The 12,700-nt window shown below is 42.1% G+C and overlaps 2 protein-coding genes across 3 annotated transcripts; one reads left to right on the forward strand and one right to left on the reverse strand.

Moving 5' to 3' along the window:
• Window positions 1-306: 306 nt before the first annotated feature.
• On the reverse strand, window positions 307-5,187 carry cep57 (centrosomal protein 57). 2 transcript variants are annotated; one of them, XM_046389134.1, is made up of 11 exons: window positions 4,883-5,187; window positions 4,273-4,465; window positions 3,762-3,968; window positions 3,547-3,668; window positions 3,248-3,376; window positions 2,616-2,693; window positions 2,349-2,444; window positions 1,944-2,027; window positions 1,599-1,828; window positions 1,362-1,506; window positions 307-1,255 (listed from the first exon to the last, which is right to left on the reverse strand). In XM_046389134.1, exons 1-11 carry the CDS (start codon window positions 4,928-4,930, stop codon window positions 1,070-1,072), a joined length of 1,518 nt encoding a protein of 505 aa, XP_046245090.1. In that variant the 5' UTR covers window positions 4,931-5,187; the 3' UTR covers window positions 307-1,069. The 2 variants fall into 2 exon arrangements, with proteins under 2 accessions (XP_046245090.1, XP_046245091.1); XM_046389135.1 differs by having other exon boundaries at window positions 1,947-2,027; window positions 4,883-5,186.
• An 87-nt stretch (window positions 5,188-5,274) lies between these two features.
• On the forward strand, window positions 5,275-12,060 carry mre11a (MRE11 homolog A, double strand break repair nuclease). The gene is made up of 20 exons (XM_046389132.1): window positions 5,275-5,384; window positions 5,932-6,009; window positions 6,213-6,345; window positions 6,508-6,668; window positions 6,759-6,846; window positions 6,984-7,125; window positions 7,225-7,339; window positions 7,721-7,906; window positions 7,999-8,170; window positions 8,274-8,354; window positions 8,441-8,570; window positions 8,676-8,776; window positions 8,879-9,049; window positions 9,139-9,198; window positions 9,280-9,454; window positions 10,190-10,276; window positions 10,930-10,994; window positions 11,110-11,171; window positions 11,382-11,487; window positions 11,657-12,060. Exons 2-20 carry the CDS (start codon window positions 5,990-5,992, stop codon window positions 11,696-11,698), a joined length of 2,097 nt encoding a protein of 698 aa, XP_046245088.1. The 5' UTR covers window positions 5,275-5,384; window positions 5,932-5,989; the 3' UTR covers window positions 11,699-12,060.
• Window positions 12,061-12,700: the final 640 nt, after the last annotated feature.

Raw genomic sequence — 12,700 nt, forward strand, 5'->3', positions numbered from 1 at the left:
TAGTAATTAACTAGCTGGTGTGTATTTAAGCTTTGTATAACTAAGTTTGTTTCCCTTTTTTTTGCACGTTTCAAGTAAAGAGAATTTAGAATAATTTATTTTTTAAAAAGTCTGTACTTCATTAAATGTTATAAAGTACAACAAGCATCCTGCCTTAGAAAACAGAACAAACTATTAAAATCACTTCAGTCATTCCCATTTTAGTGAATTACTTTGTTTGAAGGTAGCCTCTGTAGCTAAATTTAATACTCATAATTATCTGAAACATAAAGCTTTAAGATTGTGAAAAAAAATCATTGCCGATAATTTGTTTTGAGCATACTTTATTTCTCATTTTCACTCAAATATAGATGAACTATGATTGTCAAAAAAATCTCAAAAATCCAACTATGTTTATTTGTCGAAATAATTACAAATGTTCTGCTCATATCACACGTCTGCGATGTGACACATCAGTCAAGGGGATTCAGTGAACCAAACAGAACACAGTGCACTTTTTAGATACTTCATCACATTATTGGGCGAATCAAAATGGAGAAATATTTGCTAAACATTTTCATCACTGCAGTTTTTTTGGACTATTTAAGACTGCTGCATCCACTTTGATTATTTATGACATCTGAGCACTTGTAACTATTAAAAACAATCCAGAAATGTTTAAGCAGCATGAGATTTTAGCTTCCTAAAAGCTCAGTTAAGTCCAAGTTGTCATTACTGTCAAACTTGTTTCCATGTCCGGATAACCACACTAAAAACTAAAATGAAAATGAAATTTTTAATATTTGTTTTCCAACACACTCTTCGGATCTTTCACGCCCTCTGCTGGTACAATAGTCAAACATCAAGATTAGAAAAAACATAAAAACTGACTTCAGTCCAGGCAAATTTTTTGACTTTTCCTCAAGAGATCACAGGTGACATGTTCACAAACTGATTAGATAGACTGGTCTGCCATATTCTGTAGTGATGATCAGTCAGGGGTTGTACTGATGGCGACATAATGGCCATATGCAGGTAGATAGCATCAAGAAGATTAACCCAACATGCTGTGGTTGGGCCCCCGTGGAGTTCAGGTCCGTAATGAGGTCTGCAGAGCCTTCATGTCCCTCAGTAGCTTCAGGTTTCTCTTGCTTCTCTCTCCTGGTCTAACTTTGACTGCTCCAGCAGAGCGACCTCTGGTGGTCACTTTGGTCGTCACCCTCACCTCATTCCCACTGTTTGACCTACTACTGGCCTCCTTTCTCAACTTCTTTATCTGGGAGGAGAAGAGAAAAAAGACAAAGGCCAGGAGTCACAACACACAACCTCGTGTCTGCAGTGTGACTGTGTGTGGACTTAACTGTTTATGTGTGAGAACCAACCTGTGTTTTATGCTTGTAGAGCTTACTGATCTGCTCTCCTTTCCTCTCCATTTTCAGCAGCAGCCTCTCCTGCTCCCTCTGAAGTTCTTTTCTTTCCCGCTCACAAACACTGGCCTCCACCTGCCTCATCAGCTCGTCCTGCTCCCTGCAAACACATATGCAGAACACCCGGAACAAAATTTGAACGCTGCTCTAAGCAAATCACTCCTCAGAGAGTTGAGATGCAGCTGCACTCACAGGCTCATGAGTTGCAGCTCCTCCTGTAGTGCTTGCAGCAGCTCTGACAGCTCTCCTCCACTCGCAGAGGAGGAAGAAGAGGAAGTGTCTGAATGCCTGCGACTACCTGTCCCGTAGCCGTTTGTGTTGTTAGAGAGGACACGGCTGTTGCACAGGTGTGGCTGGTGTCGCTTCAGGAGCGACAAAACTGACTGGACGTTTGCTCGGACTGAATGGCTGCAGCCTACTGACTGAAAATCAGTCGCACAGAGAGCTAATGTGAGCAAAGTGCATCATTATAAACTAAAAAACATTTTATCCCCTTTTTCTTTGCGGCTAAAACCACAAATGCATGTGGGCCCATACTACCGTTCCAGCAACAAAAGGCACATCTCCGAGGCTCAGTCTGTAGTGTGGCTGCGTGAACGACGCCTGCTGTGCTGAACATTTCTGGGAAGAGAAAAGCAGAATCGACAGGAAAAGTTTTGCAATTAAGGATTGTTTTGTTATTGCTGAGTCTACTCATTTCATCATTTGCTGTTCCTAGAAATTAAGTAATTAGGTTTTTTTATCACCAATGCCCCAGAAATATTCATTTCATAATGACACCTAGCGGAAAAAGGAAAGCTGTTTCTTATGAAAAAGTGAACTGCTTTTTTGAGAGCCAAAAGGACAGAACATGGAAAAAATTCTCAGGATATCCTCACAAATGCACTTAAATTTCTTCCTACTTGATACACAGTGTGCACAAAGCGTCACAACAGTCTTTACCTCTGAATACGACTTCTTCTCTTTGGACTGTCTGCTGGACAGACATGGTGACACCGACTGCAGCAATATCCTGTTGGCCTCCAAGCCCGTCTGCAGCTGAGGAACAAACACACACACACACACACACACACAAAATCCAGAAGAAATGACATGTAAGTGTGAGGAAATTTCAACATTAACATTTCGCATAAAATACTTAAAACAATAGACAAAATGTCAGCGGTGAGTGCAAGCTAACGTACAAAAGAGAAAACCAAGTCTTGTCACCTGATTGGCCTTATCCTGAACCAGTTTTCTCTGGTGCTCCTCCTCCTGTAGTTTCATCTCCAGCTGCCGGATCTTCATCTGACGCATTCAGACACACATTCATCATCAATGTGTCTTGTCACTGATCACTTGAGATTAAAACATAATGCAGTCTTTGATGTCATTTTTGATAAAATGATAATCTGGAAATATTTCTGAGCTGACAGAATCACGTTTCAGTGACTGGCGGTGCCATTCAGGCTTGTGACTTCTGAACTGATCTGAAAAATCAGAACTGAAGCAATAGTTTATAACCCAGAGAAATGGGTTTGTGACCCTTTAAACCTAATCAACGTCTACTAGTGACTCCTGGTCATGGGTTAATGGTTACTGTGTGGACATAAGCTGCAAGTGGTTAAATCAAAGAGACTTTCCTGAAATAACAACAAAATAATGTTTATAATATTTATCTTGTTTTCCTATTTTAATTAACTTGTCAGCCTCTCCAGATGCATCTTAACAATGTATTATTTGTTATGCTTGCAGGCTACGAGCAAGCTTGAGGAATTAGTGTCACTTGATCTGCTCAGAAATGTACAATGTAGGACAGTAACTACTCTCTGACTGACATGTCACTGTGTCTTCGTGTGTACCTCAGCGTGGCTTTGTGTGCGAGTCAGCCGAAGATACTCCTGCTCCAGTCGCTCCAGCTTCTCCAACTGGGCATGCTCAAACGCTGTGTCACACTGTTGGTTAGCTGACTTTGCTGTCTCCATGGAAACCTGAAAAAGTAAAGCACAGCTAATTCAGTTCAATAAAATCCAGTCGCTCACACATGAGAGGCCTTTAAAAAAAAATCATGCATACACATAGTTGTTTGTTTATTTATTTATAACTGAAAAGTATTAGCACCTACATCACAGCCTGAGACACTCAGAAACCCTGGGCTAACCTGCTGCTTGAGGAGGCTCGTCCTGTCTGCCTTGGCACTGCGCAACATCTTCCTCATGTGATCCAGCTGTCGCTCCAGCTTCACACAGCGAGACTCTGCAGCAGCCAGGTGGGTGATTAACACTGTGCATGTGATAGCATAGGACACAAGGCGTGAGGGAGGATAAGATAAAGAGCACAAGCTAAAAAGCTATCACGTCTTATTTGCGCACCCACCTTGATTGCAGTTGGACTGACCACTTATGTCTCTTTCTGTGTGTGTGCCTGTCTGACTACTAAAGAGCCTCTGGGTGGCTTCATCACCCTGCAGAGGAGGGTGTGATGCATCTTTCCCCATAGTGTGCAGACTGCGTCCTGCTTGTCCTTTCTCCAACTCCAACCTCCGGATCTTCTCCTGCAGGTTCCTCAAGGCAGACAGGATCGCTACACACACACACACAGGTTGCATATGAGACATTAGAAGGACGTGATGCATATGGAGACAAACTGCTAGATTTCAAACATATTCAGGACCTGATAATAATCAGGGTGTAATGAGATAGGATGTTTACGTTTGGGAACCTGGAGAGGATAATGTGATAGAATGAAGAGATGTCAGTGCAGCTGAGACACTCAAGTAGTGCGGCATCATGTTGCACATGCAGTAACCATGGAGCTCTACAACACCACGGTACGTGAATGGAAACTTTGAAAAAGGAAAACACAAAGATGCACAAATGAAAGTTACCTGCACTGCTGGTCTCTGGGAATGCCTTGCTTGGTGAAGACGGACGACAGGACTGATGTGTGCGTGTTTGTGGCGTGTGATGCACAAGCGTGTTGATGAAGGGACGATGAGCAGGATATTCTTTGTAAGATGACAGGCTGTCAGACACAACTCCACTGGGTGGTTTTGGTGGTTGTTGTAGTGGACCGAGCACCTGCAGAAAAGCAGTGATAAAAGCTGAACCGCATCCATAATATCCGGCTAATACTGTACACATTATAAATACTGATCATCCTCTACGATACACAAGTAATGGAGATATTATAATGGTAATAGTCACCTCTCCACGAGCTGCCAATGAAGTACAAAAAGTGAAATAAACTAATTCAAACCCCCAAATTCCTGCTCTACCTGAACATGCATTGACTGTCCTCCTCAAGTCAAACTTAACGCGCTAAGGTGGAACCTCAGTATACTTTTGAAGGTCTGCAACATTAGCTGGTCTGAGTTGTAGCAACTGCTGCTAGGTAGCTTTCCGTGCACCCTGGCTAACTTTATGGCTAACATAAACCGCGGAGAAGAGCTTATTCTTCCTTTTTAAGTTAAATCAGGCAGTATCAAGTAAAGCTACCTTCTCCCGCGTAGCATCAGCAGTGGGTGTTTTTGACAGCGTTTCCATTGAAATCCAAGCCTCTCCTGCCTTGTCCTGAACCCGGGAGTAAAATATGCAAAATACGCTAATGGGAAAGTAAATTACGATTGACTGACAGCTTGCTAGCTAGAGCTGCCAGTGCTAATATGGTTTGTGAAAAGAAAACATCACTTGTCAAGTCCTATAAGCCACGGTTTCTGATGGGTTTGAATGATATCTATACCAGCTTGGTCCGAGATGTGCTGCGCACGAAAACGCTTGCTAAGTGTGAGAGACAACACGACCGGCGCGCCTTTGTGTCAAAAACGAACGAACAACAGTTGCTTACCGGAAATGTAGTTTTCCATCCATGGAGACTGTATAGTTTTGAGCGCAGATGCTTCATAATAAAACTACAATAACTCTAAGCCATCAGTGAGGGGCGGGGAGAGGGTTTGCAAGACTTGCCGGGATTTCTGGCAAGTTAACCAATTCTGTGGAGGTAGGTTTCATGCTGTTTTTTTTTCTTTACATTATAACTTACAGAATACACAACATATAGTAATTATCTAACGTCTCACGGGCGTATTAAATGTTGGTTGAACATTTAATAGATTAGTTTGTGTCAGTTAACGCGTCGATAACTGCAGCTCCAGGGGTTTCGAGCAAAAATGAAAGCTAACCTTAACTCACCACCCTGTCTGCAACACATTCAGTTACAAGTCAGTGTTAGCTACTACTTTACGAAGTGATTATTACTTAGCTGCACCACCTTTCGCGTTTTGTTCGGTGTCCCCGATTTTGTAAACATGGCTTTGTAATAGAAACCCCGACGTGAATTTGATTAACTAGAATAATGCCTCCATGATATTTCTTATTTATTCAGATTCACTAGTGTTTAAGATCTTAACTGTGATATGCTGTATTTCCCAATCCCTCAAACACGTTGTCAACATCCGTAACATAAGTGTTAGCATCACTAGCCCATGTGATATTTTTCTAGCATCTCTTAGCGGTTATCACAGAATCACTTTTGCATTTTTCTGCAGAGAAGCCATTTGGTTACTGCCTGTGAGGTGTAAACAGATCCCATTTTCCCACATCATCATGTCCTCTGAGAGCCCCTCGTGAGTTTGTTTAAATTCTAACTTTAAAATATAAATAAATTGTGATTGTGCTGATGGGTTATTAACAGAGCTCCTGAAATCTTCCAATGAATAATGTTCATATCCAGGTAATGCATCATGCAGTTTAACGTACAGGTGTATCCAAGTTTAGAATAATCCAAGGTTGTGTCTTTTAGTGACTGTAGTCCATGTGCTTTTTCTAGGGATGACGGGGACACTTTCAAGATCCTGATCGCTACAGATATTCACCTTGGCTACCTTGAGAAGGACGCTATCCGAGGCAGTGACTCTTACAACACATTTAATGAGATCCTGCAATGTGCCAAGACACATCAGGTACGTGCAAGTCGATATACGTGAATGTGTGAGTGGATCAGATGGATGACTCAGCAGTAAATCCGATGGATGTATATCTCTGTGTGCTTGATTGGACACCACCAAAGTCTCCATGTTCTGAATGCCCGTTTGCTTTCGTTTTGCTTATTTGTTTGCTTGCAGGTAGATTTCATCCTGCTGGGTGGTGATTTGTTCCATGACAACAAGCCAACACGCCGATGCCTTCACAGCTGCATCACCATGCTGAGACAATACTGCATGGGAGACTCGCCCATACAGTTCAACATTCTCAGCGATCAGGCTGTCAACTTTAACACTACCCAGTCAGTTTCGCTGTGTTTGTGTGGTCGTTCTTGCAAAACATTGTATTCCTGCTGACTGTATGCTATATTAATGTGGATGTGTCGTACTAGGTTCCCCTGGGTTAACTATCAGGACGAAAACCTGAACATCTCTATCCCTGTGTTCAGCATTCACGGTAACCATGACGACCCAACTGGGGTGAGTTGCATCCAGCATAAGAGAAAACCATTAAACTCAAGTTCACTTAGACTCAATTTGCATTTGTGTGTGTTTGTGTTATATTGCTCACGTGTATCTGTTTGTTTTCATGTCGTGGTTACTCCATTTTCCTCCAGGCTGAAGGTTTGTGTGCATTGGATCTGCTAAGTGCTTCTGGACTTGTCAATCACTTTGGTCACTCACACTCAGTGGAGAGGATAGAGATTAGTCCCGTCCTCATGCAGAAAGGCAACACCAAACTGGCCTTATATGGCCTTGGTAAGTGTGTTTGTTTTGTATAATCTTTGTCTGCACTCTTCTGGGATTAATGCAAATAGGAATTGTTTGTTTCAATCTAAATTGTGTGTGTGTGTGTAGGCTCTATCCCAGATGAGCGCTTGTACAGGATGTTTGTCAACAACCAGGTAATGATGCTCCGTCCCAAAGAAGACCAAGATAAATGGTTTAACCTGTTTGCCATCCACCAGAACAGGTGTGTTTTCTGCATGCACGTGTATCTTGTTTCTAAACTAATCAGTTAGGAGGGGAAAAGCTGTACATTTTTGTCACACGGCACCAGTTGGCAAAACATTAGAAATGCTTGTAAATAAAAGACTGTGATACCGTAGGCTGTTGTATCTCAGACTTAGACAAAATAGAAGAAGGGTGTAAGAAGGAAGCAGTTAATTTTTGGCAGTGGTTTTTAAGAGAGTGAATAACAGGTTGAAATGTTTTCCGTATGAGTAAATCTTTACTGCCTTATCTCATAAAGCCACGCCTAGTTTATCATTTAAGAATTAAACAGCTATATTTTTCCAGTCTACATCCTGTTTGTTGAATTATAATGATTTTCTGTCTGTTTTTTTTTCCCTAGGAGTAAGCACGGACCCACTAACTACATTCCTGAGCAGTTCCTGGATGACTTTCTTGACTTGGTGGTGTGGGGTCACGAGCATGAATGTCTGATAACACCATCCAGAAATGAACAGCAGCTGTTTTATGTGACACAACCTGGCAGCTCTGTGGCCACCTCCTTGTCCCCTGGAGAGGCTACCAAGAAGTAAAATTAGACGTGGTGAATGATGGTGTCCATATTCAGGGAGTGTTTTGTAGTGATGAAGTAGCCCAACTGCTCTGTTTTTGTGGATTTAGGCACATAGGGCTGCTGAGGGTGAAAGGTCGTAAGATGAACATGCAAAAGATCCCCTTAAAGACGGTGCGTCAGTTCTTCATCCAGGATGTGGTGCTGGCTGACTACCAAGACCTCTTCATGCCTGAAACACCCCAGGTCACAAAGAAGGTGGAGAACTTGTGTTTTGCAAAGGTAACACCTAAAGTCACTGTCAAATATACAGAGTCAGTCTTTCATCTCTTGCTCAGCTGTGTTAACCATCTTTCTTTATCTCTTTCCGTCTGTCATTCTGTAGGTCACAGAGATGTTAGAAGAGGCTGAAAGAGAAAGACTCGGATGTCCGCTTACCCCAGAGAAGCCTCTCATCCGCCTGAGGGTGAGATGGATACATTTGCAATGTGTGCACACATGTCTTCGTATTCACGCTACATCTAAATTCATTCTGTTCATTGCCTTCCCCAGGTGGACTACAGTGGAGGCTTTGAGACGTTCAACACTTCCCGCTTCAGCCAGAAGTTTGTGGACCGCGTGGCCAACCCGAAGGACCTCATTCACTTTCTCAGACGGCGTGAGAAAAAGGAGGACATCAAAGGTGTGACACGGAGTAAACGCACAGCTGCACAGGATCTGCAGTATGTGCCATAGATCAGTGTGCATTATTGTCTGTTTGAGATGCTTCAGTCTTTGTGCTTTTCAGATGAGGTTAGCGTTGACTACAGCAAAATAATAAAAACCACAGCAGCTGAGGGGCTGAGAGTGGAGGACCTGGTAAAACAGTACTTTGAGGCAGCCGAGCAGGTACTGTACACACACAGAGTCACAGTCACACACTTACAGGGTGTCGTGATGCTTATTTTCATCTGCTGTGTGCTTTGTGTGTGTGTCTGCTTATCTTTACAGACAGTGCAGCTGTCCCTTCTGACCGAGAAGGGCATGGGGAAGGCCATTCAGGAGTTTGTAGACAAAGATGAGAAAGAAGCCATCGAGGAGCTTATCACGTACCAGTTAGAGAAGACGCAGCGCCACCTCCAGGCCAGAGGAGTAATGACAGAGCAGGATATAGACACAGAGGTAAGGGGGCTGGGGCTCACGTGGGTAGCAGGTCAGATGAAGTCGATTTCATACATCGCGTGTACATCTGTGTGTTTTTATATTTTCAGATCCGGCAATTCAGAGACTCCAAAAAGAACACAAATGAGGAGGACAATGAAATCAGAGAAGTAAGTAATGAAAGCACACAAGCCTGAAGTGTTGTGTTTTCTGTTGGGATTATCTGTGTTAGCTTTATCTCTCGTTCTCAGGCTATCAACAGAGCCAAAGCTCACCGTTTGGAGCGTGGCGATGACCCTGGATACATGAATGTATCTGATGAGCTTGCTGATGTTGCTATGGACTCTGACGAAGACTCGGTCGCTCCCCCAGCGCGAGGCAGAGGGCGAGGAGGCAGGGGGCGGGGTGGCAGGGGAAGAGGGAGAGGTGAGTTAATATGTCGTGTCTGTCGTGAATATGAGTGGAATGGAAATATGAGAAAAATGTGCATCTATTGTATGATGGATAGCTTAGCTCATTTTATAAGTCAGTTTAAGAGTTTGATTTGAAACCTCCCTCGAACATAGTGGAACAAAATTTAAGTCTAATATGTAAACTAGTGTTTCAGCTATAAGTTAGGAATAAAATATAACATAAATAACACAAAATATAATTTAAGGCTCCATGTGAGTACTAGTAACATGTCTGAACTGTAATGTGAACAGATTGTGCAGTAATTTGTGTGTAGTATGTCATAAATGTAAATACATAAAGTAAACAGATTGTAGGCAGGTAAACAGCTTACTGATACTGCGCAGTCACACTCCTCTTAATCTCCAGCAGAGGGCAGTCAAAATTCTTTAAAAGTTTGGTCTATGAGTGTTAAAAACGGGAAATTTATTAAGTAAAGCTGACCCCATATTAAAAGTCAGCACCTCCGACAGCAGCTTTACGATTAAATAACCTTCAAGAAAGGAGTTAGGAGGGAGGACACGAGTTACACGTGTTGGGGCTTATTACTTTAGGCTAAATATATTTTAACCAGTTAAAAGTTGGATTCAGTTTGTTCAATGATAGTATGGTACAGAGATAATTCAGATTTTAACTGTTCAAATTACATTTAATGGAGCAAAAGCAACGGACTGTATACAATTATGTTGTGCATCTCGTCTGTCCATCCAGGTGCAGCTGCTTCTGAACCGACGCGAGCCAGGAGGGGCCGTGCTCAGAATACCTCAGCATCAACCCAAAGCAGAAGCATAATGCAAGGTAGGAGAGTGTGTGAGTGTGATGTTTTCCCTGGACTTCTCTGTGTGTACAGTGTTTGTACCTTTTACAGGGCTGTCCGTTTCAGTGAGGACAGATCAAAAATGTTCACAGTGATATAAATTTTACACGAAGATGGAACAAAGAGCTGGGGAACAAAGACCGTGACAGATGAAATTGTTTGATACTGTGCCATCTTTCTGTGCACATTTCACTCGCATGGCTCTATTTTTTTTTTTTTTTGGATAAAACACAAAAAGGCACAGAGCCTGAGGGGAAAAAGTGAGGACAAGAATGATTGATGTGAGCAGAAATCTTGTATTTTGTCAGTTAGGGATGCACAATGTGTATTAGATCAATAACTTAGCTGTGTGCTCGGACACTGCTTCTCTACGTCTTAGTCCTTTTCACCTTCAGGTGTGCATCAGCTGCAGGTTGTGGACTTCTTTTTAAAATACAAACATGTGAAATTATTGGTCATTATCAGCCTTGAGAGGAGGGTAATTATTGGTTATTGATAACGGCTGGGAAAAAAACCACAGCATGTTTCGCACTGTATGAATCTTTACCATCTTTCAGTTTGATTTCCTTTGTTTTAACCTCGACTCCTCTTTCAACGTGTCTCTCTTGCCCCTTCTTCACACCTGGCTCATCAGCGTTTCAAGCTACATCCCGGAGTTCATCTCGGAGAGGAGCAACCGTGTCTTACGTAGCAGATGATGTAAGTTGAATGGCGACACACAAACAAAACGTAAACATGCACCTCCTTATTTTCAGTATGTATGTGTGAACTGTACCGTCCTCAAACTTTGCTGCTCATCCTTATCCATTTCCAGTTGACCATTGATGACTCAGATGAAGATGTATCTGTAATGAAATCTACCCGACCCCCTCCAAGGTATGTTTGTCTCGCTCCACAGTGCGGTAAGCCAGACCTTCAAGACAGAAATAAAATGAAGTAACAGATAGATGTCCACACTATGTGTAGCATATGAACACACAAAAAGCACATTTTCCTTCCCTTCGTCCCTCCGTCACCGGTCATATGTTTTAAAAACTACAACACCTTCTGTTAAAGGGGTCTGCATCTTTGTTTTGTTTACCACAGACCGGCACTGTCATCATCTTTCACCAAGTACAGCACTCCGAGCCAGAGCCAGAGCCAGTCTTCAAGAGGAGTGGCCTTTGATGACAGTGACGATGATGATGATGAGGTAAATGGAAAAAAAAAGATCAGTGAAAGCGATATTGCATTTGCTCTTTCAATATTGCGAAAACATGTCTCGCATAATCCATATTACGGTCGCATGCCAGAAAAGAACCTTTCACGTTTCCCTGACCAATGTAATCATTTCTTCATCTTCATCTCTTTTCCCGATACAGGATAACCCATTCAAAGGCCCCAGCCGCAGTTCACGAAGATAACCACCAGTGTATCTATTACCTAACGCTTGTTAATGTTCATTTTCCAAAAAAATCTGTAAACGCTAATTAGCAAGAAGCAGGCAGCTGCAGTGATATTCTTCAGGACTTCAAAGCGCGTGTCAGTTTTCTCAGTCTTTCTTAAGGTTAGACACTGGACAATTAAGTTGATCAGCTACTTTTGATAAAAAGTGAAAATATTCAGTCAGTTCAGTGAAAGGGCTTGGCCAAAGGTTAGCATTTGTTAGCCATTACCTGAGTGCACCTACTGGTAGAGCTTCTCCTACTGCACTTGATGTACATTGATCTGTGTTGGCTTTTGTAGTTCTCTGATATTCAGCAAATAATAAATGTTTTTTCATATATATTCAACCGTCTCTTTGTTTTTCAACCATGGCTTGTGTCTGTCTCTCAAAAGGTTGTGGTTTCAAAGTCACATGAATAACCTTGTGTTGACATAATGTCGGTGGTGAAAAATCTGAAATGTTACAGAGCAATACACTGTCAAATGCAGCATAAAAAACACTTTTCAACTAATTTGCCTGACAGAAATTGATCCTCGCGCCAATGCAGTTGGATATCCATAGTGTGTGTTTTTCTTGTGCTGCTGCTAAGTAAAAAAGCAAGACTCAAGACAAACAGACAATGACGTACATTCATCACAGGGGGGCAGTATGATAAAGCTGAAGGCACTGGGTAACACTGGAACAATCGTGTTAGAGTCGAAAACTTGGATGTAGGATGTTTTAATTTTATTTGAATCAAACTTCTTCCAAACTTCATTTTTATGTTGCCAATTTTATTTATTTATTTATTCATCATCTGCTTTCATAAATGGTAGAATATGTTGTCTAAGGTGCAGTATGTTCCACTGATAATGTGTGAAAGTTGACATGGAGATTGTCAATCTTTTGTTCCAAATTTATATAATGATTTACATTCAATGATGTTCCCTGTTGTTCCTTTAACCTGGGGTCAGAGGGTGTGTGTGTGTGTGTGTGTGTG

Source organism: Scatophagus argus, chromosome 5 (assembly GCF_020382885.2).
Source record: "Scatophagus argus isolate fScaArg1 chromosome 5, fScaArg1.pri, whole genome shotgun sequence".
Taxonomy (NCBI): Eukaryota; Metazoa; Chordata; class Actinopteri; family Scatophagidae; genus Scatophagus; species Scatophagus argus.

Coding starts and splice junctions, on each gene's coding strand:
- mre11a (XM_046389132.1), top strand. CDS start 5,990: ATGTCCTCTGAGAGCCCCTC. Junction 6,010..6,212: donor ATGTCCTCTGAGAGCCCCTC/GTGAGTTTGTTT, acceptor TGCTTTTTCTAG/GGATGACGGGGACACTTTCA. Junction 7,340..7,720: donor TTTGCCATCCACCAGAACAG/GTGTGTTTTCTG, acceptor TTTTTTCCCTAG/GAGTAAGCACGGACCCACTA.
- cep57 (XM_046389134.1), bottom strand. CDS start 4,930: ATGGAAACGCTGTCAAAAACACCCACTGCTGATGCTACGCGGGAGAAG. Junction 1,829..1,943: donor CTTTTGTTGCTGGAACGGTA/GTATGGGCCCAC, acceptor ACTGATTTTCAG/TCAGTAGGCTGCAGCCATTC. Junction 1,507..1,598: donor GAGCTGCAACTCATGAGCCT/GTGAGTGCAGCT, acceptor ATGTGTTTGCAG/GGAGCAGGACGAGCTGATGA.